The sequence below is a fragment of the Chinchilla lanigera genome, unplaced genomic scaffold, assembly GCF_000276665.1.
Source record: "Chinchilla lanigera isolate Chin_1 unplaced genomic scaffold, ChiLan1.0 scaffold00064, whole genome shotgun sequence".
In the NCBI taxonomy this organism is placed as follows: Eukaryota; Metazoa; Chordata; class Mammalia; order Rodentia; family Chinchillidae; genus Chinchilla; species Chinchilla lanigera.
Window position 1 is genome coordinate 2,470,580 of NW_004955465.1, and position 25,965 is coordinate 2,496,544.

The following is a 25,965-nucleotide window of genomic DNA, read 5'->3' on the forward strand; positions in this document are numbered from 1 at the left end:
TAAACACAACAAAATAAACAGAAGAGCTATGGGATGAAAATTATTAAGATCAGAAAACAATTTTTTATGGTTAGGAAAGCTGAAAATGATGAAGATGGTCAGTGTGCCCACCCCAACCCCAAACAAAACTTTGACAAGGTTTCTTAGGTGAGTCTAAAATTTAAATATATGAGGAAAAAACACCCCTAGAAATAGTCAAAGCACTCCTGAAGATGAGTAGCTTAAGGGATATTCACCACTATATATACTCCTACTCTATTTACAAGGAACTCTATATAAGGAAATAAAAGCAATAATAACACATTCTAATATTAACATACGCAAAAAACAGAAGTAAAGCTAAGGAACATTCATATATGGAAAGTTAATATAAAACAGACAAAAGAGAAAAACACTCAGTCTACCACACCATGTTTACTTCAGCACTACGCACATCAGCCAAGAAATGGAAACAACCTGAGTGTCCATCATCTGACGAACAGATAAAGAAAGCGGAGCCTACACACAGCAGAGTACCATTAGGCCTTAACAAGAACGAAATCCTGCCACATGGAACAACATGGCTGGAACTGGAGACCGCTAGGTTAAGTGACACAGGCCATGCACGGAAGGACAAGTACTCATGATCTCACACGTACAGGGCATCTAAAAAGCTGACAGCCTAGAAGCTGAGAGCCGAAGGGTAGTTACCAGAGGCCAGGAAGGGCAGAGGGGAAGAAGAATTGAGAAATATTGGTCAGTTTGTATTAAGTTACCGTTAGGAGCGGGAAGTTCCAGACAACAATACTGTACAATCTCAAGAAGCTAGAGGCAAGGATTTTGAATGTTTTCACCACAAAAGAATGATAAATGTTGTGGCAATAGGTATGTTTAACATTAATTACACATTATGCAATGTACATATATTAAAACATTACCTGCTACCCCATTATATTCTAGTTAAAACAAATTTAATATATAAATACAACATAATGAAAAATGGAAAAATCCAATACCAGCAATGGTTATTCATTTGGGAAAAAACAGTATTAATTCCCACTATTTAAAAAAAAAAATCTAAAAAGCAACTACAGATGCAGTTTTAATCTGAAACATGAAAATCTTTTAGAAAAAACCATATACCATGGAGATGGGAAGGGATCTAGGGATGGAGGGAGATGGGAGGGGAGGCAGGGAAAGGGCAAGTAAAGAGGACCAAAATATGGTATGTACACAGTATGCACCAACTCCCCATGCTGAGTGCATTTATTATGTATCACAAACATACTAACTAAAAAAACTGGAAAATAGAAGAAAATATACAAAAAATATGTAAGACGTCATTGTAGGGAGTATTTTTTCTTTATACACATATAAATCCCAATAAAAATATTAGTCATAAAATAGAGACTAAAAGGTTGACAATGTTAAAATCAAGAAATTCTATTTATTAAAAGGCATTTTAAAGAGGAAAATTAATCCAAAATCTAAGCATGTAAAACCGGTAAAGGTTGTGATCTAACACATATTAAGGAAAAGACAAAGAACTCAATTGTTTTAAAAAAAAATGCATGAAAGATACTGGCAAGTATGTCATTATGGCAGAATACAAATGAAGACATGTTTGACATTAGTAGTGTCAAATTACACAGGAAGTCATTAGCCTAAAGGCATCACCTTACTTTTTCTATTTAACACACTACAACTTTTCTTAGTGAGTATAAAGTTAAACCTCACCTTTTTTTGCTAACATACAGCTGAGTGTTAGCCAACCAGAGACAGCCCACTGAACAGACCTTGCCCAAAAAAGGCAGACACCTAGCTGTGAATGTGAATGTAGGTGTCCCTCTCCTTTGTTTCTATGTTCCCTCTCATGTTGCTTTTAGGCACAGCTGTGCGAAACTCTTCTGGTTCTAAGTGTTGCCAGATTCATGAACTGCTCTTGGCTTGAATAAACTGTTAAATTTAATGGATCTGAAATTTTTCTTCTAATATTAGTAGTCAAGGAAAAGGTGAGAAAATAAAAGGATTTTTAAAAAGGTGGAAAACAATCTGGCAAGGTAAACATTCACATTTCCTATACACACCTTAGAAAACTCACAAGTACCAGGACAGAAAAATACTCCTAGGTGTACTAATTATGATAGAAAATCGGACAGACAGAAATAACTGAAATCCATTAACAGAGAAAGGGACAAACAAATCACACCACACAGTGAAATGTTACTACAGCAATGAAAAGCAGCCGCTACAGGCAACAGCATGGATGAGTGGACTGAAAATGCCACAGAAGACTATATACATTTTATTTTCAAAGCCCAAATCAGGCAAAACTTTAAAAAAAACAAACACATTGTTCAGGGATACCTACTTATATGGGATAATTATTTATTTAAAAGCACTGAAATGATGACCACAAAGTTGAGAACGGTAAAAACCTCCCGAAGAGGGAATGGGATGAAATGGGATCAGCGTGCAGTGAATGGAACAGTCCTGGCAATGCTCCAGGTCTTAAACTGGGATTACTCTTAGGCTTTGTAACTCAACATGCTGTTATATTAATTTATAGATGTCACACAGTATATGATAAAAATATGATAAAGTAAATCTTAACATTGAGCCTTATTCAAGAAGTAGTACATAAAAGCTAACTAATCCTAGCCAACCTATTTCTTTCTTTCCAGTTTATTTTGTTCACATTCCATTAACTGTGACAATCACCATTTTATTTAAATACTGCTCAATAACTGTAACACTGGTGTCAAGCACGATGCACATTAAGAAGTATGTAGATAGCCCTGTAAGATAGAACACACTGACATTATGGAAAATTACATGAATGTCACATGCTTATACCTATCCCACAATTGATTAAAATCTAAGTAAATCACACTGAAGTCAACTGATTTTCATTTTATAAGCAGAGAAAAACAATTTAACAAGTATATTAACATAATTTGGTACACTTCTTTTTTCTTTTGCTATATGACTGACAAATTCAGTTTTTATGCTAGCATATTATGCTAAGCAGATCAATGTTTCCTTAGAATGTAAAAAAAAAAAAACAGAAACAAATATTTTTAAAAATCTATCAAAGACCATTTTTTTTTCTTTGAAGAGCTGATGCTTCTGGAAATAAATTACTCATCACAACAACAACACACACAAAAAAAAGAGGAAGAAAATGTCTAGCAAGTTAAAGACCACACAGTCTTCAATGGGAACAAAGCCTTAGAACCACTGGCAATATTAAACAAAAACAGACATGGTCAAATTTTCATATTGAAAAAAACAAAATTACGTCAAAAATACAGAGAAAATGTGATCTAGCATAGATGATTCATCATAATCTGAAAACAACAAATGACTCCATATTTTTTTTTTTTTTTTTTTGGTTTTTCTGGTTTTTTTCCGGTACGGGGAACCGAACCCACGACCTTGCGCTTGCCAGGCAGGTGCTTTTGCCGCTGAGCTAAATCCCCAGCCCGACTCCATATTTTATAATGTATTCTTTGATGAAAAAAATGAATTCCCTTTAAGAAAAATAGGTAACTTAGTAATGCTTTCAGAAATAGCAACTCATTCCTTAAAGACTTTTTCCTTGTATCATTAAAGAGGGATTAATATTACTGCTTATATCTGGAAGGAAAACTGTTATTTTTAATTTGTTCAGAATTTCTGCGTAAAATAAAAGCCAAGTAGTAATTCTTAGCAGTGAATTGCACAGAACAATGCTCACTTGGTATTCATTCTAAGTCTTAACTAAGTGTAGCCTGCCAAATGTAGCCCACTCAGTTATTCTGAAGCTCATTATCCACTTTCTTTTTCTAGATCCTTTGTTCTGTTAGCTCCTTCCTATCAGGCATTTAGTTCACTTCTGTGAAAACTTTTTGCCACAGGAGTGAAAAAGAAAGAAAAGAAAGGCAAACTCATATTTATTCATTAGTTGAAGCTGTTCTAAACCATTATTAGATGTGAAAGAGGCTGACCACAGTGATAAAAATTTACAAAGATCTCTCTTAACCTGAGTGTGCAAAGCGCGCAGAGTGATCTGTCACCCTTGCAAAGAAACACCACAGATGTGGCAACTTCTGTACTCTTTCTAACCTTGCTTTCCTACCAGAATATGTCTTCAAAGGTCAGATTCAATCTGGGCCTTCCAGAGTGCTATGGAAGGTGGATCTGGGTAAGGAGAAGGAAGACAATTTAAGGTTGCTGCACATCATTGCATAAATATTAAGACCAATCCCAAGCAATCTTGGAGGCTGCATGGGCTACTCCAGGAGTGGAGAAGTGGGAGACTAAACCCTGGGAAACACTTTCCTACAGAGCCTGGAATGAACAGGGTGCCCTGGGGCTCTCTCTACAAAGCAAAGTTTTTTAAAGGAGTCTATCCCTTTACCTCCTGAAATCTGCAGTTTGTGGCATCTGTCCATTATTGTGATGTAAAAATTTGGCTTATTTTATAATATTAATCTCCTCAGCAACCATGCTCTTTTTGGGCAAAACTTCCTAAATACTGTATTTCTTTTCTGGCCATACTATACATTTTTCAATCACTGAACTGCTTTTTGCTCCTGCTTCTCAGTGGAAAGCTGGCTAAAAGCAGCCAATAGTACCCATGCTATAGCCAGAACACTGGACTATCCTGAAATTTCCTGTCAGATGAGTCCATTACACTTAAAACTCTATCTCCTGTAAAGTCTCAGGACATGGGCAAAATGAAGACAAACTTTTTGCCAGAGTGCCACACACATGGACTCTAGTCTGACTGGCAATGGAGTCCTTGTTTCCAAATGAAGCCACCTGAGTATGACCTTTACTGTCTCATTTTTACCGGTATTTGATCACCTGAGCTCCTACCAGAACCACCTATCAAGCTCTGGTTTATAGCATTTAGGACTCCTCTAAAGCATTCCACATCTCTAAAGCATTCCAAACTCTTCCCACACACCAGTGCCAGAGGTTCTCAAACTACATGGTGAGGTAGAATCACAGTAACACCTGCTCTCTTGGTACCAGCTTTGGATTAATCAGTTTTCCCACTGCTGGGGCAAAATACCTGACAAGCACAACCAAAAGGAGAAGACGTTTAGCTTGGCTCATGGTTTTAGGGAATTCAGTTCATGGCTGGTTGGCTCCAAGACAGAAATGGACGGCTGAAGGACATGGTGAGCAAAGCTGCTAATCTCACAGTAGCTAGGAAGCCAAAGGAGAAGAGAAGAGGCTGGGGAGGCATACACACCCTCCCCCAGTGACATGCCTCTTCTAATCAGGCCTCACCTTCTACCAGCAAGTTTAGTTATGGACTCATCAATGGATCAATCTGCTGAAGAATAGAATGCCCCATGATCCAACCATCTATTAAAAGTCCTAGTTCTGTACACATGAGACTTTCAAGGGACCCTTTAAATTGAAATTATAACATAAGCAAGAAATGGTTTTCCCTAAAGATGTCTAGTCAGTAATCAATCTAGAGTTAAATGAAATTTGAAAAAAAAAGAAAAGGCTTTCTATTGGCATTTTATTTAGTACAATACTCTGTTGAAATATTTCACTATAATTTGAAGACATAACTAAGAAAATTAGATAACAGATCATGAAAAACAGATACCATGAGAACCTTATTTCACCATGGTATTAAAGGAATATTACCAACTTTATTCACTTACAGATAGTTTTAGAATACTATCCCCTATTGGTCCTCCCATCTTGCTACTGAGCACCTCATGCATTTTTTATTTCCTGGAAAAATAATATGCTTTATATCATTAAAGCCAATTTCTGCCTTTTACATTTTGATTTTGAGTAAAATCATACCTACTCTAAAACCAGTGAAAAAATATAAATTATGACAACGTAGTTATCTTCCCTTGCCTCTTCTATCATTATAAAAGTCTGCATACAAATCCTTTCAGTTTGTCCAATTCCACATAAGCCTGTGTGCATGTGTATATACACACACATATGCATGCATACAAATACTTAGCTTCATTTAACAACAAAATCTGCTATAATTTCATTTTTACTTAACTATTGTTATTACCATCAATTGAAATCATTACATTTTGTGATACACCCAATATAAATTTGCTACAATTTATTCAACTATTCTTCCATTGTTTGACACTGAGGTTGTTTCCGCTGTCTTACTTAGGTTTTCCTCATTACAAAAGATACTATCCTCACCTAAGCAAACACAGGACACACACACATACAGGCAGATGTGGACACATCATGAAGTCTGCCATACTGCATTTCTAGCACAGTCTCACAAATAAAACTTTCAGAAGAGCTGAAATCATCTTTTAGCTCCTAAGGCAATGTATTAATATGTGAAAAACAGTTCCATAGTATTCCTTGTAGCTGAAATGTTTCATAAAGCAAATTCTATAAAACTTCTGATACCATATAAAGTTATGTCTAATTTTATTATACATTTATATTGATTGATGCAGTAAGATTGCCATGATTTGTTTGGGCATCTCTCCAAAAAGTCTGTATTGGGGCTGGTTTTAATTTACCTGTTTTTGAAACTTCTGCCCCATTAAGTTCTTTCTGTGCTTCTTCAATTTTGTCTACGGGGGGAAAAAAAAAGAAGAAAATTTTACAAGTTAATTAACCAAAAAGAATACAGTAAAGCAAATACAGTGTTTATAAACAATGTCAGACACATAATAATTGAATTTATGAAACAAATGTGAATAAACTTAAAGCAAAGCTACATTCCCCTTTAAATTTATTATGTTAATCATTTCTTAGCCACAGAGATTACTACCAATTAATTAATGGCTTTACAATGCAAACAACTAGTGTACTTTAAATACTGAACTACAGCTAAAAAGGTATTTTGTTACCTAATGAAAGTATCTAAAAATAATACTTTCCTTGTATATTAAGTGCTTAACATGGATTTTCTTAGAGATATAATGAACATCTACTAGCTTAAAAACAACAAGGCTAAACAAAATCCAGTGCAATGGTCTGGATGTGGTGTGAATGTGTCCTCCCAGGGCTCATGTGATGGAAGCTTGGTCACCAAGATGACAGTGTTAAGTAGTAGTGAAAACTTTAAAAAGAGGGCAATTGGGGAGTTCTTATGTTACTGGAGACACTACCCTCAGAAGGGATTAAGGTAGTTCTCATGGGACTGTGAGTCAGTTCTTTAGAGAAGGTTATTATAAAGAATAAGCCTAGCCATTCCTCAGCGTCTAGTTTCCTATCTTGCTAGATCTCTCTTCCTCTTGGATGTGATCCTACCACAAAGCCACCCACTATGAGGTGATGTAGCCAAGAGGGCCCTCACCAGAGAGCACCATGCTTTCAGCCTCCAAAAGAGTAAGCTAAAAGAACCTCTTTTGTTTACAAAATACCCAGACTTAGGTATTTCATTATAGTAATAGAAAATGGACCAAGAAGTGGCCCAAGGCATAAGACAAACATGGAAAAAAGAAGTGTATGAGAAACAAAGGAAATGATGAGCTGAAGACCTGTATCATTTCTGGCCCTTGAAAACAGCACTGAGTATATATCACTAAATGTGAAGGCAGAATACTGCATCAAAGACACACTGTATACAGGTGACTACAGAACTTCTGTCTCTGCTCCCAGCTTTGAGAGACAGATGTAACCTAGAAGCAACAACAGAGCTGGGAGTAGGGAGGGAGGCAAGTATGGGCTCAGAACAGGTTGCTCCTCACTCTGAGGCTCTGGGCACAGTGGATTTTGTAAGCATGCACCCATGTTGAACTCTGGCGACAATTCAGTTGAATTCTGTAAGGTTATGCATATTTGGTGATGATGACTTTAACTAATTTCAAATTTAATGTTTGTCTAAGCACTTATTATAGTAGAGATAAAAATTCTCAGGGTCCTGTATTATACTGAATTGAGTACAGTAGTAACAATTATATAGCATTGTAGACATCCTATGAAAGCACAGTTTGGGTAAATGCTCTCAAAATACTGTTTCTTCACCCATGTAGGTATTTAGCCTCTCTCTTGTGGTATACACTATCTGCTCCAACAACGTCTCCCAAGCTAAACGTCACACTACTGGCCATAGAAGACATAACCTCCAATACTTTAAATAAACAGGAGCCATACACCCAACTACCGGGCCTACAAAGGCTTGTCTTTCCCTATCTTACCAGAAAATAAGAAATTCAGAAATTCAAACACTTTCATTTAGTTATCAAACTTCCTCAAATTGCATACTTATCCCAGAAAAGGTAGAAGTGGTGGAATAAAGAACAAAAGCTAGTTTGAAATAGGAGACATAGCAAAGGTCAAAACTAACTAAATCTCCATTCTCACAAATGCATCCCCCACAGCAATGTCCTATTTGTGTCCTGAAAATTATCAGATCCATAATAGAATGGAGAGGAGTAGAGGCAACCTCTAGTTCTTCTGATTTATAAACTGCAATTATTTCTCATGAAATTATGTGTTGATACTGAAAATAGTCCTGGCAAAGAGCACATTAAATGCAGCAACTATCTGCTAGGGCTGAAGTCCAGAGGCAGAAAACATGCTTAGTATGCACAAGGCCCTGGCATTTTATTCCCAGAACTACCCCCAATCAAAAAAAAAAGATTTTTGAGTTTATATCATGAAGAAATGAGGAAGTGAAATGAATGATAAATGAGTGGACAGATATGTTAAATTTGATTTAAACATTACAAAATGTATACATGTATTGAAGTATCACATCTTGTTCCATAAATATGTGTAATTTTTATGTTTTTATGTAGCCGCCAAAACTGAAAATAATCAGTGCAAATGAAACACAAAAACTGCATCCAGCATTCAGCAATAATTTTATTTCCAAAAAAAAATACACCTAAGCCATGCACGAAATCTATATGAATGTAAGTAACCAAAAAATAAGGGCCACTTTAAAAAAGAAATACACTAAGTACAGTTTAGATATTCAAACTGCAAATAAATAAATCATTTAATTTAAAATATATTGACCTTGAGGAACATAAAAAGTAGGTTTATTACAAAAGCACTATTATTTTTATGTCAGCAGTTTATCCAAACTTAAGAATCGTAAATAATATAATGTACATATTATATTCACACCAATAATGACCACACTTTCTAGAGTTTATGCACATATAATTTGACATTGTATAAAAAAACACCTTTTTATTAATAGAATCAATTGTAGCTCAAAGGAACAGAAACTTATGTTTTAACAAATATCCAAGAAATGGCTGCTATTTAGCATACTGAGGCCATCTTTTATGTGCACTTTGATATAAATTCCTCCAAAATGACCTCAATTTACATTTGCTCCCAAAACGAGTCTTTGCTTTTAAATTTTTCAATTAAGTTACCTTTTGTCTGGATAATAAAGGGATATAAATTTGTGCTACTGACTTAGGACATCTCTTGCACTAAGTACAAGTATCTACTCAAATGCTTTTATCCACAGCTCCAGTTCAAAAAGTAAACACACTCTTCAATTAGAGCTGTAAGAGCCATTATGAAAAAGTATTTCCTTCTGGCAATTTTTATAGAAAATCCTGTTTATATTTAACCTGCACTTTTTATTACTCTCCTGGTAAAATACAATGCATTGTAAAAACAATCTGTAAAATTTCAGAGAATGTAGTCATTTAGTATATGCTCTTGACTGGTCATTTAATTTGTTATTATTTAAAGCATTTTTTCCACTATGGGTTTTTTTTTCCCCCACTATTACCCAGAGCAAGAAATACATTTTCACATTCTACACCATTACACACGTGTATATGTAATTCAGAGACAAACTTACCTATACTCTACATTTTGTATGTTTTCTATTAAAAATGATGTCCTTAGCCAAACTACATGAACTTTAGGCCTCTGCTGGATTGTAAACCTGCAGCTCAATACTCAAGAAGGAGCAAATCTAACACATCTTTTTCACCACAGCTTTATCACTAGTAGCACATCCTAGCAAGACCTTCTCTCACTGTTAAGTCCTGTTCTGAGGGTGCAGAAAGTATAGGCACAGAGATGGTAACTTACATTCTGAGACATCCCCACCATGCCTCCTCAAGGTCACTGTGCTATGAGTCAACAACTGCATCAAGAACTACATGTGCACACAACTTAAAATCTGATCTATACAGATTTAAATAATTTCCCCCTCAATGCTCATCCTCTTTCCCATTTCTCAGCTACACACTACAGCCTCTGTCTGCTCTATCCATCCACCCATGATGGATGACACTGAGAAAATTACGCAGGATAACACAGAACTGGCTTTTAAAAGGTCCCAGGCCCTGACAGTTTTCCTCTATGTTCTTCCACATTTTAAAGAATAAAGCATCTTCTACATTTTTCCAGGAAGCACAGCATATGTTCTAAGCCACATTAGTGAAGTTGACCATAAAATGTAACCAAAGGGACAGAAAACCAGCACTATTGACAGTGTCTTCTCTGAATACAGACTGTTAAAATCTATACTGAGAAGAGTATTTACAAATTAATAAGCCATGTCCAAGTAGGGTTTAGTACAAGAATGCAAAGATAATTCAATAAGCAGAACTTTCAAGCTGAGTATCCTTTATCCTAAATATTTGCAATCGAAACGAATTTCAGATATTTTCAGACTCAGAAATATTTGCACATATACAATGAGATACTTCCGGGATGGGACTCAAGTTTAAACATGAAAATTCATTTATATTTCAAATAAACCCTCAACACAGAGCCTGAAGGCAATGTTGTACTTCAGTGTGCCTCAGTTTTACTGAGACCTGTCACACGAGGTGGAACTTTCCATCCGTGGTGTCATGTACACTCAAAAAGTTTGATTTTGGATTTTGGGATTAGGGATGTTCAACCTGTATTACACCTTGTAACACCAACAGAACAAGTTATTTAAATAATGCCCAAATGTAGTCTTATCTATCTATTCTTAGTGCTGGAAAAATACCTCACTATTGAACAGAAAATGATCTTCATTATATCAACAAGAATTAGTCTACTAAATACAACAAAACAAAGAAATGCACCATTCCTGCTCCACCAACAACTCCTTTAAGGAAGCTGCCCTGACCCACTCCCTGCATGACATCCTGCACTCTCCTCTCCCCACAGCCTTCCTTCCTGGCACTCACAGAGCTGCCTGTCCACTTGCTTTCTGCAGCAGAGGCTCAGATGCCTTTCATCAGACCCTCAACTCATGCTTTCTAACAGATGAACTGCTCTGCATCGCTCACCGAGGTGTCTACAGTAACAATGATGTGGGAGAAATTTTACCAGTAAGATAGGGAGTTGATTAAATAATACTTAAATACTTCAAAAAATACAGTATTATTTAGTCACTAAAGCTGTTTTATAAAAACACTGACAGAAAAATGCTCAAAGTGCATTAAATAAAACAATAAGGCCTAATTCTAAACATGTGCCACACAGATGCATGTGTACTTATGCAGGCAGGCAGACACACATGCACCTACACCCACAGATGAAGAAAAAGGGACATCTGAGGGCAGTACATTAATGGATAATTTTCCTTTGTATTTTAATTAACTACCTGTAAGGAACAAATACCTTAATATAAAAATTGTATCTAAACTCAATAGAAATAAATCCTAACAATGTGCTTAATTATCTTTTTAAAAAATGTTGGGCGCTGGGAACAGATAATCTCAGCTACTTGAGAAGCTAAGGCAAGAAGATCACAAGTTTGAGGCCAGCTTGGGCAACTTAGCAAGACACTATCTCAAAATAAAAAATATAAAGAGGTGAAGGTATAGCTCAGAACCAGAACAAGTACCTAGCATGCTCAAGGCCCTACGTTCAATCCCCAGCACCACAATAAATAGATAAAATAATATTGGCTCCTGCTCCTAAATTCTAAATTCCCAGATTGTATGAAAACCTACAGAATAATTTCTAAAACATGAGAACACTACAGGTTAAGCATTTTTAAGAATCCAGAACGCTACTAAATGTGAAATTTCCAGTTTCAGATTTTGGCGCATGTTGGTTTTCAGATTTTCACATTAGAAATGCTTTACCTCCAAAGCTGATGTACATATTTAAATATTCACAGAACTCTAAAATATGAATCACTTCTCATCCCAATCATTTCAGATAAGGCATACTGAACCTGTAACACACAGCTCACTTAGAACACGTTTACTAGCTCTTGTGTCCCAACCCATCGGTACCTGAAGGTGAAGGCTCCCACGTGCAGGACCTTGAAGAAGTAAACAAGTCAATTCCAGATGCGTAGCAAGTGGGTGAGGACAACCAGAATGAAGGGCATCCAGGTGGGGAACTTTAAAAGGGTTGGAATTGCAAAAAGGCAGGAAACAAGAGTTTGCTAAGAACTCACATAGTTTACATACACAGAATCGGTCAAAGGTACAGATTTTGGGAGCATTTTTTACACAGTGATAGTTAAATCCACACCAGAGTGTTTGTGGAAGCAAAAAGAACTTTTCCACGTGTAAACTGACAATCGGTACCAAGATCTTTGCAAACTGTCTCTATCCTATGACAGTAGTTCACCTTCTGAAAACATAAATTGTGAATGGAGAAGAACAAACGTTATTCATCACAGTGCTTTTTACGAGAGTAAAAAAATAATTAATAGTACCTGGGGTATAGTCAGTGTTCTCGCTGAGTATTTATTGACTATATATTTAAGAAATGGTTAAAGAAATTATTATACCTCCATATGATGAAATACTGCACAGCCATTACACTGTAGGCTTCTAGACCTACTGAGTAAGACACTCTAGGAACTGTAGTGTAGACTGTGTGAATTTTATAAGGTGTCACAAGTGATTTAATGGGTCACCTATTCTCCAGCTAAGAATCACTAGTGAGATGGGAAGTAGTCCCTTTCATGGAACATGTAGAAGAAACCTGAGAAAGCAAAAAAGAAATGGCAAGATACAACTAGGACAGTCGTGGCAAACCTATGGAATGTGTGTTACTGTGTTTTCTTATAAGACAAAAGATGTTAACATACATTTGTTTTTTCTGAAGTAAAACCTCCGTATTCAGGTTTAATGGCAGTGCTGACGCTTTGCGGTAAATAAGTGGGTTTGGGTTCAGTCTGGCACTCGGCCTCTAAAAGGCTCCCCACCACTGAATTAGGAAGAACTGAAAGGATTCTGTCCATAAAAGTCAAAAGAAAGCGCTTCAATGTCAAATCAGTAGACGATGAAAATAACTCATACCAAAGGTCTTCCAATGAATTACAGTGTCCATTGAGGTGCTGACCAAAGCGTGTGGGGGATGTGGACGCTGCAGGGCAGCAGCCAAGGAAGTAAGGAGAACTGAGGCAGGGATGAAAGCAACAAAGCAGAACTGTCCCCGAGAACCCTGAGTAAAGAGGGTGCAGTGAGGGCCTTAGAATCTGCCAGGGTTGTGAGAAGACAGGTCTGTTCCATTCTTCCAAGATGTTTAGAGATCCAAGGGGAGGAAGCAAGAAGAAAGAAGATACAGAAAAGCGTGAGAAGTTTGGAGGGGCAAGGCTCTGGAGATAGGAGGGGGGCACAGGCTAATTTTAAACAGGGAGAGACCCCAGGCTGTTCTGTGAAGCCAGAGGGAGGGGAGAGAGGCAGGCAGATACAGATATTCCTCATTTTACAACCTACCTGTTCAACAACTTTTGGGGCTGACAACAGAGGTGCACTGTTGGACTCAACCCCCCACTTTTTGGGACAGTCTTGTACATCCTGTTGATAGAGCCAAGGTCTTTTTTGGGGGTACAGTAACCCTGTTTATACAGTACTGTAATTTTTACTGATAATACTGTTCTTACAGTACTGTAATTTTATGTTCCATTATACATTACAGTACTGCACGTAAGAGTTATGCAAATAAAAGCCAAGTCAACAACCTGGAGTTTCCCCTGACCATTTCTTTGCTCTAACACTGTAATATACATACTATATGCAATTCCTCACTTCGTGACAAATTCATTTAAAAACCTAGTCATAGGACCGTGTGTAGGTCATTAAACTAGGAGTGCCTGTAGTCTGCTGTGTTTCAGTCACATTCACTAAGCATGCTGTACAAATAAACAAAGCATTTATGAAAATACATGTCTTTATATGTATTATTTCTATAATATCTGATAAGGGAAAATTAGCTACCTGGTATTTTTGGATACACGAGGGTTGTTCTTTATCTTTTTTTTTCTTTTTTGCTTCAATATCCAAAAGATACACAGTTCCCTGCACTTGATGAAGGAGGGAGTGACTTGGAGCAAAGTTTTATGAAACTTGCGGATCACATATGATACAGGTCGAACAGGTGTGCCAAAGGGCCAGAAAAATTTATCAATGTCCTCCTTTCATTAGGCTCACTTCTAAGGACTATTTGCCTCCAACAGTTCCATCAAGTGATAATAAAACCAATTTATTTGGAAATAAATAAATTTTCAGGTGTAAACAAACTCTTTAAAAGTGATCGTACCTTTGAAACTTTTTGATAGGTAGAAAGAGCTCATCTCATATGGGTGAACATATTTTCTCAGGAGTTTTATACAGACATTTTTGAACAACAGGCAACAATTGAGCAATCAATTATCACTGTTATTCTTGGCTCTGTGATTGTTTTGTGTGTTTTTGTATTACACTCCTGGGTAGTAAGCTCCTTTACTGCATACTTTATATGTCTTTTTATCCTCCAAGGTATTTACTGCAGAGGCGGACAGAGTAGTGGCTCCATTAATACCAATTTTACAGTCAAGGATATTTGGTACTTCCTGTGATTTTCAGAGTCGAGCAGGTTCAAGAGTTTGTAATAACTGATTAATAGTATTTTAATTTTATTGGTCCCTTGCAATGAACTGCAGAAGCTCTTTCATTAACGATCCAAAATTAGCTGGACATGGTGGCACATGCCTATAATCCCCGCAGTCAGAAGGCTGAAACAGGAAAATCACTGCGAGTTCAAAGCCAGCTTGGGCTACATAGTGAGTTCAAGGCCAGCTTAAACTACAAAGTGAGACCCTGTCTCAAAACAAAACAAAACAAAATAAAACAAAACAAAAATTGCACATTCAAAACACAGTGTTTGGTATAGTATACGTTGTTTATACAGTACTGTAATTTCTGACTGTACTGTACAGTACTGTAGTTTCATGTCCTATTATACACTATAGTACTGTACATAACAAGTATGCAAATAAAAGTAAAGCTGGAGTTTCCTTTGACCATTTCTTTGTTCTGACATTAAAATGTACATACTATATGCAGCTCCTCATTTAGCAACTAGTTCCTTTAACGACCTAATCATGGAAACAGAACTCAGTTGCTAAATGAGGAGCATCTGTATGTTAAAGGGAAAGTTTGCTGCTGGGAAAGGTAACTCCGAGGATGTTGCTATCTTATTGCTTCCATAGTGAATGAGAAGAGATACAGATGTCTACAAAGAAAAAGTAGCTTAGTGTGTATCTGTGCAGGGCCTTAGAGACTGAAAAGAAGGTAAAGTCACTGACAGGAATGGAAGAGCTGGCCAATTTAAAAAATAAATCTAAAGCACTGCTGTTTAGCTCCTAGAGATCTATGAACACGAAAGCCATGAATTTTTGATAGCTTCAATCTGCACAGTGATATCATTTTGTACCAACAAAGCCTGACAACCTGGATGAGGTGGTGAAGAAAAGATTCCAGAATTTGACTTTTCCAGGAGAAAGGACAGAGAATTCAGTGGGTTGCAGTTGCTAGAAGTAGTTCATGTGATTGAGCAAATATAAAGGACAGGTTGTAGCCAAGAAGGATGCGGAAGGGCATGTGGGTCCCTGGGGAAGATGAGTGAAAAGGAGGGGTGCTAGCAGACTAAGGGTTCGAGAAAGCTGGAGGATATAATCACCTTCTAGGCAAAGGGTTCAGAAAATACGATTTTTAAACACAATGGGAGTAGTAATCTGCCATAAAAATAAACTTGAGACATTTGGAAGAAAATGGGTACATGTACCTTTAGACCATAATGATATGTGAAATAAGTCAGACACACAAGCTTACACATTGCATGTGTTCTCTTACATGAAAAACTCAAAGTATAAATACACAGCAAGATAAAACACGGATAACAGAACATAGGGAGACAGACCATTCTCAAAGGGGAAGGAGATAGAGATGGAGAGGACAGAAAGGAGATGAAAAAAGAAATTAAGATGTGTCGTGTACACGTACCAATTCACCACAAAGAATATAAACATTTGTACTACAAACATGTAGTAATAAAAAATAAATACAGCAAAAAAAAATCCAAGTGGCCATAGGAAAGGTAGTGTAGAGCGGAAGGGTAACCAGACATGGATAATGCCAAGCCTAGTACTTTAACAGGAAAGCAAAGATGAAGAGGAACAAAACACTTTGGACTACAACTTAAAACATGAAATGACTAACCTTGCCATGCCTTAATGACCTGCTATTTATATGTTCATCCTTTTCACAAAGCATGTTTCCATCATAATGACAAAAACCTGAAGTAGTTCCTTGAGGTAATTAGATACAAGCTCCATCGTCTCTTTGAAATTATAGATCAATTAAATACAATGTTGCTTCTTTATAAAGAACATCTTGATATTAAAACTAATCAGGAAAATACAATATATATAAAGGCACAAAGAGTGTATTATACTAAACCATCAAATAAGGCTTTGAAATTATTCTTGTCTTTTTATAATACCTAGTCATAATATAATATTTATACAGTATGTACATACAGGGGATCACCTGGTTTCACCTAACAGCCTTGATCAGCAGACCTGAGAACTTCCAGTTAAAGTACTAGGCTTGGCATTATCTCAGCAGACCTGAGAACTATGGACACCACTGTGCTTAAATACACTTCACTAGTAGGAAGAAGTTCTAAGGACACCTTTTACCCCTGCACGATGCTATCAAGGCTTTTATGGTTGAGCACACATTTACTAGGAAATGAAGAGCAAAGCAACTTCCCAAAGTCTCATTCCTCAAAGTTCTACAGTTTCATAGCCCACAGAAGTCTAGATGAGGTGCTAAGTTCAAAGTCAAAAACCTCCTTCTAACCGGGTGTTGTGGCACACACTTGCAATCCCAGTGCTCTGAGAGGCTAGGCTCTCAGGATGAAGATCACAAGTTCAGGTTCCACCGGGGCAACTTAAAAACTTAATGAGACTTTGTCTCAAAATAAAAAATAAAGGGCTGGGATGCAGATCAATAAAAAGCTCCTGGGTTCAATCCTCAGTATCACAATTGTAACACACAGTCTGCCTGTCTGTCTCTTTCCCTTCTTTAGCTGGCAAAACTACTTAGTACAAAACTGACTTTTCGTGTTGCTATTCCAGCTCCTGTGTAATAACCCTTGTACAGCACTTACAACACTAGAACCCAAACTTTCTGCTTGAGTCACTTCATACTAGAGTACTTTAGTGTGAAAGTCTTGATAGTGAGGCTGCACACCATACCAATTCAATCAGTGTTTTAGGAAGTTTCTTGGTGATTACAACATGCAGCCAACCTTGAGAAAGAAATTCCACCAAATTTCAAACTTTATCATGTCAAAATTCAAAACTATAAAATGCAAGAAAACTTATCAGCAAGCTTTTTGGGGCCATATTTTATCAGGTGGCAGGGATAGCAGGAGCAGCAAAAGCATTCTGTCAAGTGGCAGGGACAGCAACAGCAATTTCCCACAGCAGCTGCTGGATCAATGGATGCTAAGGAAGATAAGGAAGGAAAAGCTCAATGATCGCTTCATGGCTAAGGATGTCTAATTAAACTATACTTCTAAAGCCCAAAGCCAAAACATACGTTCTCAATAAATATCATACCAAAAAATAGGTCCACTAGTTATTAGTACTAACGTCAGCTCTAAACTAAAGAGTTATTTTCCAGCTGAAATTTCAATGTCTAAAAAAATACAAAAACTATTTCAACATTATCAACAATTGTATAAAGAAGCTGAAACTGACATGTTTTCCAATGCATGGTCCTAATACAGTTTTCTGATAAGCACAACAAAATAACTGCCCACTGTGAGTTAGACATGATCATTAGCATATGCCAATATTGGTTTCCTCCTCCCAGTTTCCAGTGATTCCTGATGCAGTGAAAATGGATGGAAGTAGTCATGGTAACCATGACGGGAGAGAAAGGAAGATGGAGACAGAGCATTCTTATCCCCACACACCAATCTCCAGGGCCCACACAACTTGGGTAACCAGCTTAATAATGGATTCCCACATGTACACGGCCACAGATATATGACCCCTGCGCATGGGTGTACACACACACACGCACAAGCACGATCTAAGAGTAAAGGTCTACAGACAGTTGGGTGACACCCAAGAAGTGAGGATCTCAAAAAAAAATAAATAAATAAATTCTCTGCATGCTGTTCAGGTTTCTCAGCTGGCTATCTGTCCCATCCCTTGCCTGCAGACAATACATCCATTTTTTTCCCTATAAAAATTTTGAAAGCTTATTAACAACAAAAAAAAGACTTAATACAAGGTTTTATTATTACACAGGGCAAAACTAAAAAACCTAAGCATTGAGGGCTGACTGTCTGACCACAGGTGTTTCCCACCTCCAGGTGCCCTGGCTCCTCTGACCAAAGCCTCTCCCCTCCCTGGCGCCCCTGGCCAGCCACTCACCATGACAAGCACACCAGGAACCACGATAACTCTACTATGGGCTGGGGTCAATTGTACTTGCATATCTGAGACTGCTGGTGCTGGTAGAGCAAGACACCATCCAAGACGAAGCTGGTTTCCCAGTGCTGAGGGAAGAGTAGGGGCAGAGGGTCTCAACAACAGGAACAGACAATGGAGAATGGGAGCACCAAGTCTGAGAATGCAGACTGAATAAAAAGGAAATATGACATCACTCTAGTGATTCTTCCGTACCTTCTTAAGCTTTAAATATAATTCAGTAACAGTTTTTCAGTCAGGTCAATGCTTAAATAGTATCTTTCAGATCCCTCTCGAGGGGCAGCAACATAAACACTGCCGCCTGTCAGGTGCTAAACCTACAGCTAATATTTATAACCTCCACCCCATTACTTTAACAAATGTGTGCCTCTACCTTATCCTCTTACCTAAACAATGTCCTTGTCTTGTGTAATCTTTTGCACAATCAGTAATTCTCTGTGGAGGACTACAACAGCAAGCAAGGCGTCATGACCTCAGATCACCATAGATACAAGCAAATCCATACAGTACCTCTAAGAAGTGAAAGAGGAGAGGATGAAAATTAGAAATGGGTGAGAAGAAATGGTGCAACCAACTGTCCAAAACTATTTTTAGTATGACGAGGAGTACCCAGAGACAGAGAAACTCATCAGAGGAGAATGCAACTACATTTCCAGAATTCTTACTGAACAAAATGCCAGTTTGAGGTAAATAATACTCAGATGCTTCATATTCTGCCTCAGAGCCAGTAGACAGCTAAGTCTCACAACCTTCCCAGCTTGCACTGAGTCAGCACATGTTCACTGAGGAGATACCTTCTTTAGGGCCACTGTGTGCCAGGAAAGCAGACAGGAACAGATGACCTCAGAGTATCCACCCAGGCTCCCATGGCACAAGGGCACCCACATGATGACCAAGATGTCCCTCTGGTCAGACACAGTGACACTGTGACCAGGCATGACTTTAACAAGACAAACTCTACATTACAGTAATGATAAAGCCAAGTGCCTTACAAATTAAATGCCTTTTGTGGTCCAGCTTGAAATGTAATCAGATCACATTACTGAGGGCAAATGTAGCCTGGGTACCAAACAACTAATTTGAAACTCTTTTTTTTTTCATTATCCATTTATAACTAAGGCCAAATTCCATGTGACTCTATTTCACCATGCTTCAGATAATTCTCATAAAAAGAAAACTCCATGTCAGTAAGAAAGATACCCGGGATCCTCTTGGGGTTTTGTCTGTTGTCATTCAAAAGTAGCTCATTCAAGCTCTGGCCTCCCTGCCACACAGCATCTCTTCAGCATGACTCCCCATTGAGGAAAACTTACACATCTGGCCTTCTATGCACACCTCACAGATTCTGAAGAGCCCTCTCTCCATGTGACACTGAGCAGCTGATTAGATTCTAATTAAAAATCAAGTGAGTGCTTTCTTTCCTGGAGTGACTACCACAAGTCTAACAGACACACTACACTCATTATCTACTGTACAGGTATGAGCATCTGCTATGGTTTGAATACATTTGTCCCCTCCAAAATTCACGGGCTGGAAATTTATTCCTCAGCGTAAAACTACTGGGAGGTGGGGCCTGATGGGAGGGAATGGATGAATGTCACCATGTAAGAAGGGCTCACTGGAGCGGGCCTGCTGTTCCTCCAGGTGAGGACACAAAGTCATTTGTAAAATACAGATAATTTATTTGTCATGACTCTAATGAAATGTTAAAAAACCTATCTGGAGACCACTGGAAATTAAAACACTAACAGACTACTGATCATATTAGGGAATTCCTTTTAAGAATAGGAGGTTAATGAAGGTATTGTGATTATGTCAAAAGTTATTCTTTATCTTTTATGTAACAAAAACAGGTGAATGAAATGATATACCTAAGATTAGCTTTAAACCAATATGGGAGGGCCGAAGTGGCTTAGCGGTGTGACTGGACCGGCGATGAGGTGCTAATGACTGAAGCTGGATGGTAGGCATACGGACATTTATTACACTAGTCTATTTTGGAATCACTTAAAGAATTCCATAATCAAAAGCTTCAAAAAGAAACAAAAGAAAGAACACAATCTAAAATTTAAAGTATTATTCACATATTACTACAGTGTTAATAATAAGCAGACATGACTATAAGGCTGTGAAATGAATGAGGAAGAGCACACACTGGGCATGTGATAAAGGTTACTGCCCTCACAAGGACTCTGAGCCAGTAAGAAACAAAAGTTCTGCCACTAGGAGAGTCAGGCTTGCACACACCAAGGCTAAGGCGGGTAACAAGAAGAGCAGGAAGTTATTTCTAGAAAAGTTCTTTTTGGTATGGTGGAGGCAGGAGTAGAGTTACAGCTCCATAAGGCTCAGTGACTCTCCAGAGGCTGAGCACAAAGGACACTGCATGTAGAGTGAAATTTAGAACACAAGGATAGAAATGGGGAGGGTGGGATGAGTAAGCCATGGGACTTCAAAATGTTGAACAACAAAAAAAAAAAAGGCTACACTAGAACACTGCATTTAGCACACTTACCCTTCAGAATGAAAGCAAAACAGAAAATTTCACATAAATTAAAGTTGAGAAAACTACCAATATCGTAAGCAATGCTACAAGGGGTTTCAGGCTGAAGGAAAAGGATGGTAGATGAAAATAACTGCACTTATAGGAAGAGTCAGGTAACTATAGGATAGAGGCGCAACCCTGCCCAAAGCTGTTTTGTAAGGTCCTGCGTGAGTTTTCAAAATGAACACAGACAGAAAAAGAAGTATATGTGATAGCGATTACTGACTGTATAAGGCTCTCAAGCCTAAAATATTTACTCTCTCGTTCTTTACCATAAAAAATTAGCCAGCCCGATTTATGAGAAGGCAAACATATACTGTATTTCTCTTTTCTTCAATTCTTTAAAATTACTTAGAGATACAAGAAAGAAAGGGCTTATAAATAAAATAAAATACATGACAAAAAATTACCTCATTTACAAATGTCCTCAAGCTCAAGGCCATCCTATAATTAATGACCTCATACAACCCTAAGTCTTACGACCATTGTTTCACATAAGTCTTAAAATACCTGAAATGATTATTTTTAAGTAACACAAACTGATATACAACAGATGGTTCAGTACCAATCTGTCTGCTAATAGGCATTATAAACAGCAAGTACTTCTGAACTACGAAAATCTCCCCAAACCCTGCAAACACATTCTCTGCTTAGTGTTCTCATCTAGCCTGGTGAACCGGCCAAGTGTGAGTGCTGATGTGAGCTCCAGGGGCTGAGGAAAAGCTCTGTGGAAAAGAAGGTGATGAAGGTGCACAGCCAGAGGCGCACAGTACTGGTGAAACAAGAGGAGATGGCACGCAGCAGAAAGTAGGCATGCAGGCCGTGAAGCGACTCTCCACACTGACAACGGAGTGCTGGAAGTCAGCCTATCAAGAGTCATCAGAGTCTCATGTGGCACCAAGGATTCCAGCTGTGAGGTTGGGAGAACAATGATGCCATTCCTGTGCCCTCCAGGCAGGTAACCCACTTTCACTGCAGTTTTCAGCATGTCACACAAATTCATACACAACCGCACAATAGTACCCCCTCCTGTGTGATTTCCCTTTCCCTGGTCTCAATCACGGTTGGTCAGTTGCAGTCTGAAACTAGTAAATGGGAAATTCCAGAAATACTCCTTAAGTCTTAAATAATTTTTGTTAGAGTATACTGTTGTAACTGTTGTATTTTACTAGTAACGACTACTGTTAACTGTGCCCATGAATTAAATTTTATCACAGGTTTATGTATAGAAACAAGACATAGAGGGTTCCACAGTCTCTAGCTCTGGACATCCACTGGCGTCTTGGGATGCCCCACAGGCTCGGGGGACTGCTGTAAGCACTTGGGAGTCTACGAATCACTGAATGGACAAAGCACTGAAAATACACAAATGATCTGCTAGGGATAGAAAGTCTATATGCAGACATGATAGTAAGTTTGGAACGTCAGACCAAGACAATGGGACGTGGTCCAGGGCAGAGACACCATGGACACTGACACAGCACATTTATCAACAGCTTGAGGCTGGACATAGAAGTCCAACTTGTGTTTCACCATGTTTTGCTGCTAGAGAATACTGAAAGTGCTTTGTCCTCATTATTTCAAATGCATATTCTACCTGAAATAATGTTTTACATATTACATAAATTTCCATTTTTAAAGTACATACTACTGATTAATGTTGTTGTAATACTATTACAGACAAGAAAATTAAAAATCAGACAAAGATACTAACCAGATGGTTGGGAATGAATGATAATCTAAAATCACACAGGGTTAAGTGGGGCCAAACTCTGTAACTGATCAGGTCACTAGAAGATATTTACCTATACATGGCATGGCTTTTACTTTCAATTTAAGCTCAAAATTGCAGGAATTTGGGTAGTAACTTTTTAGAGTATAGGGATCCTAACTTTTAAACATAATAAGGATTTATATCACTGTGTTATATAAGTCAATTTTTATGTACATGTAGTCATGCCTTGAAGTTTTTTAGAAAAAAATAACAAGAAATTAATATGGTTATATAAGGGGAAAGAGTAAAAGAAAAGGAGAAAATATTAATTTTATATTTTACATACTTCTATAATATACATTTTAAAATTTGAGTACATGTATTATTTATATTGGAGAAGACACATTACGCATTTAAATATATAGCTACGTAACAATATACTTTGTATGTATAAATATGTAAAAGAAACACTAAGTGCCTCAATTTCCTGAAAGGATGTAAGTGCTCACTCATTTACAGGCTTAAAAATAAACATATCATATATATGTACGTATGTAAATATTTATACATACTCTCAATCTTTTTTCAATATTCTTCCTTAAACCATACATTATTCCATGCTTCCAAATTACTGTATTTGATGCCTACTTCCTCCTTCCAAATTAAGGATATTTTAATTTTTACTAACTGGCAGTAATACTATTATAAATATTACAAAGTATGATTCTTTACTTTCATGTAGTCAAAATGGTAATAAAACTTTCTGAGGTCAGCTCAAACAACAACCCTCTCTCACTGCCAAGGATCAGAAGTTAAAACATGAAGAATTAGAAGAGCTGGTGTACAGAAAACTAAGCTGAAAAGAAGGGACTAAGCCTAACAGTTTCAGTCAACTACAGAAATAATTTTTACACGGTGAATTAAAATCAAAATGAACTAAAACATCTTAATGTTTTTAGTTCTCTGAGACTGACCTGGGGCCCAGTGGTCCCCACTCATTTTAACACCTCCTACTACTTGACACCGTTCCTAGCACGGTGGTTATGTCTTTCCTGTGAGTACCGACCCCACTGAGCCTAACCCTTCCAAGTAGGAGCTCCATGAATGAGGCAGAGACAGGCAGCGGTTATTCACCACTGTCCTCAGCACAGTGCGGCACACGCGGTAGGGGTGGGGTCCTATCATCCTGACTTTGGCATCCCACAAATCCAATAAATCCTAACTGCTTTATACAGTATAAGCCTACTCAGAAGCAGGGAAGAATTAAAATTTCGTAACCACAAGAAAATTTTAACCTAGAAAACCAAGGTCAAGAAGTATAAAATTGGCTGCCTTGTTTAAACAGTCATTATTATCCTTTCTGTACGATAAATGGCAAGCATAAACTCCCACTTATGAGAAAAGTTCAAGCTTTACAGTTACAAGTGACAGATACAAATAGGTTATATAACAATTTCCAATTACTACTTGTGTATGCTATAATTTTAAATGCAAATAATATTAATTACTAAGCGGTACATGTCATTAAAAATAGAAAATGGTTTTAAAAAGGGCAAAAACAGGTAGTAAACTGTAGGATTCAAAATATTAATGGTTAATCATTAATTTGAAAGGTAGCTTTTTATTACTGGCCAACACACTCAAGAGATAAATTCCCTAAACTGATTTTCAAATGACTAATACATTGCCATATATGCTGATTAAAGTACATTAAATTATATTTTAGGAAAATAAATTATTTGGGGTCCATATGCATTACTGATCAAAGCCATTAACCTAAATCAGCGATGGCGAACCTTTCAGAGACAAGTGCCCAACTGCAACCCAAAACTCACTTGTTTATCACAAAGTGCCAACACTGCAATTATACCCGAATACTAAGGTTTTCATTTAAGAAAAAAACAGCTCATACGTTAACATCTTTTGTCTTAAAAGAAAAAGTCTTGCTATAGGTTCATCCCACTGGCCTAAATAATCAACAGTTCATACATTTTCTGTGCATGTGCTTCTGCATGTCCAGATATGCACATTACACATACATATGAACTGTATTTTTTTTACATGGTGGGGTAGTCTTGCTATGTAGCTCAGGCTGGCCACAAACTTGCAGGTTCAAGCGATCCTGTTGCCTTAGTCTCCGGGGTAGCTGGTACTGCAGGTGCCTTGTCTCACCACTATCTTGACATAACAGCTCATAGAAAACAGTGATAATAGGGACTCCTTAATACAGTTAAGTAGTTCTAAACAAATATGCTAAAATTTGCATTGCATAGAATTCCCACTCTAAATCTTCCTAAGCCAAGTGCTCAAAAAAATTCATATGCTTGAAATGAGCAACAGTTTTAATCTCATTCACAACATAAGAACCTGTCTAATTCGAGTACTTCGAAGGACTCTGAACCAAAGTCAAAGTAACAGTATGGGCCTGAACTAAGAAAAACCAAATTGGCTTTCTGGTCATTTATTAGATGCTGTCATTTACTCTGAGGTTAACGGCATTACAGAGAACAGGCAGGCAAAGGATGGGGAAGCATACTAAAATGCAACTGGACAAATGAAGACTCAAAGCACTTTTTTGCTGGGATACTGCAGAGAACATGAGGGGTGGCCATGATGTAATTATTTTGGATAACTAATACGGTTCTGTATTTCCCAAACTCCTTAAGATATATTATTTAAATATACAGGCAACACAGCATCAACACAATGTGCATTTCTCCTAAACCGATGGGAGGTAAGACAAGTAACCATTTGAACCCATCATAAAAATCTTTCTTCTTGGGGGCTGAGGGGGTAGCTCAAGGCAAGAGCACTTGCCTAGGATTCAGTCCCTGGTGCTACTTTAAAAAAAAAAAAAAAAGACAAGAAAAAGAATGACCGAAAAAGAAAAAGCACCACTGCCTTTTAGAAAGATCCCTGCGGTGCAGAGCATGTACCAATGGCAGATAGAATCTAAAAGCTTACTACAAGCGAGCTATGTTCTTAGGACTTTATATGTACCTACCTATTCGATCCTCAGAAGAAACCTACTTAGGTGCAAGGGACCACATTTGGTCTCCA

At 37.5% G+C, this 25,965-nt stretch overlaps 1 protein-coding gene across 4 annotated transcripts in view; it reads right to left on the reverse strand.

The window, feature by feature from the left end:
* Hivep1 (human immunodeficiency virus type I enhancer binding protein 1) overlaps positions 1 to 25,965 on the reverse strand; it is a 137,261-nt gene that overhangs the window by 59,951 nt on the left and 51,345 nt on the right. For 3 of the 4 annotated variants that reach the window (XM_005398821.2, XM_013521851.1, XM_013521852.1), the window contains exon 3: positions 6,504 to 6,557. The exons of the other annotated variant lie outside the window; for it this stretch is intronic. In XM_005398821.2, coding sequence (XP_005398878.1) covers positions 6,504 to 6,557 — 54 coding nt within the window. The remainder of the gene's footprint in view (positions 1 to 6,503; positions 6,558 to 25,965) is intronic. 4 annotated transcript variants of the gene reach the window in all.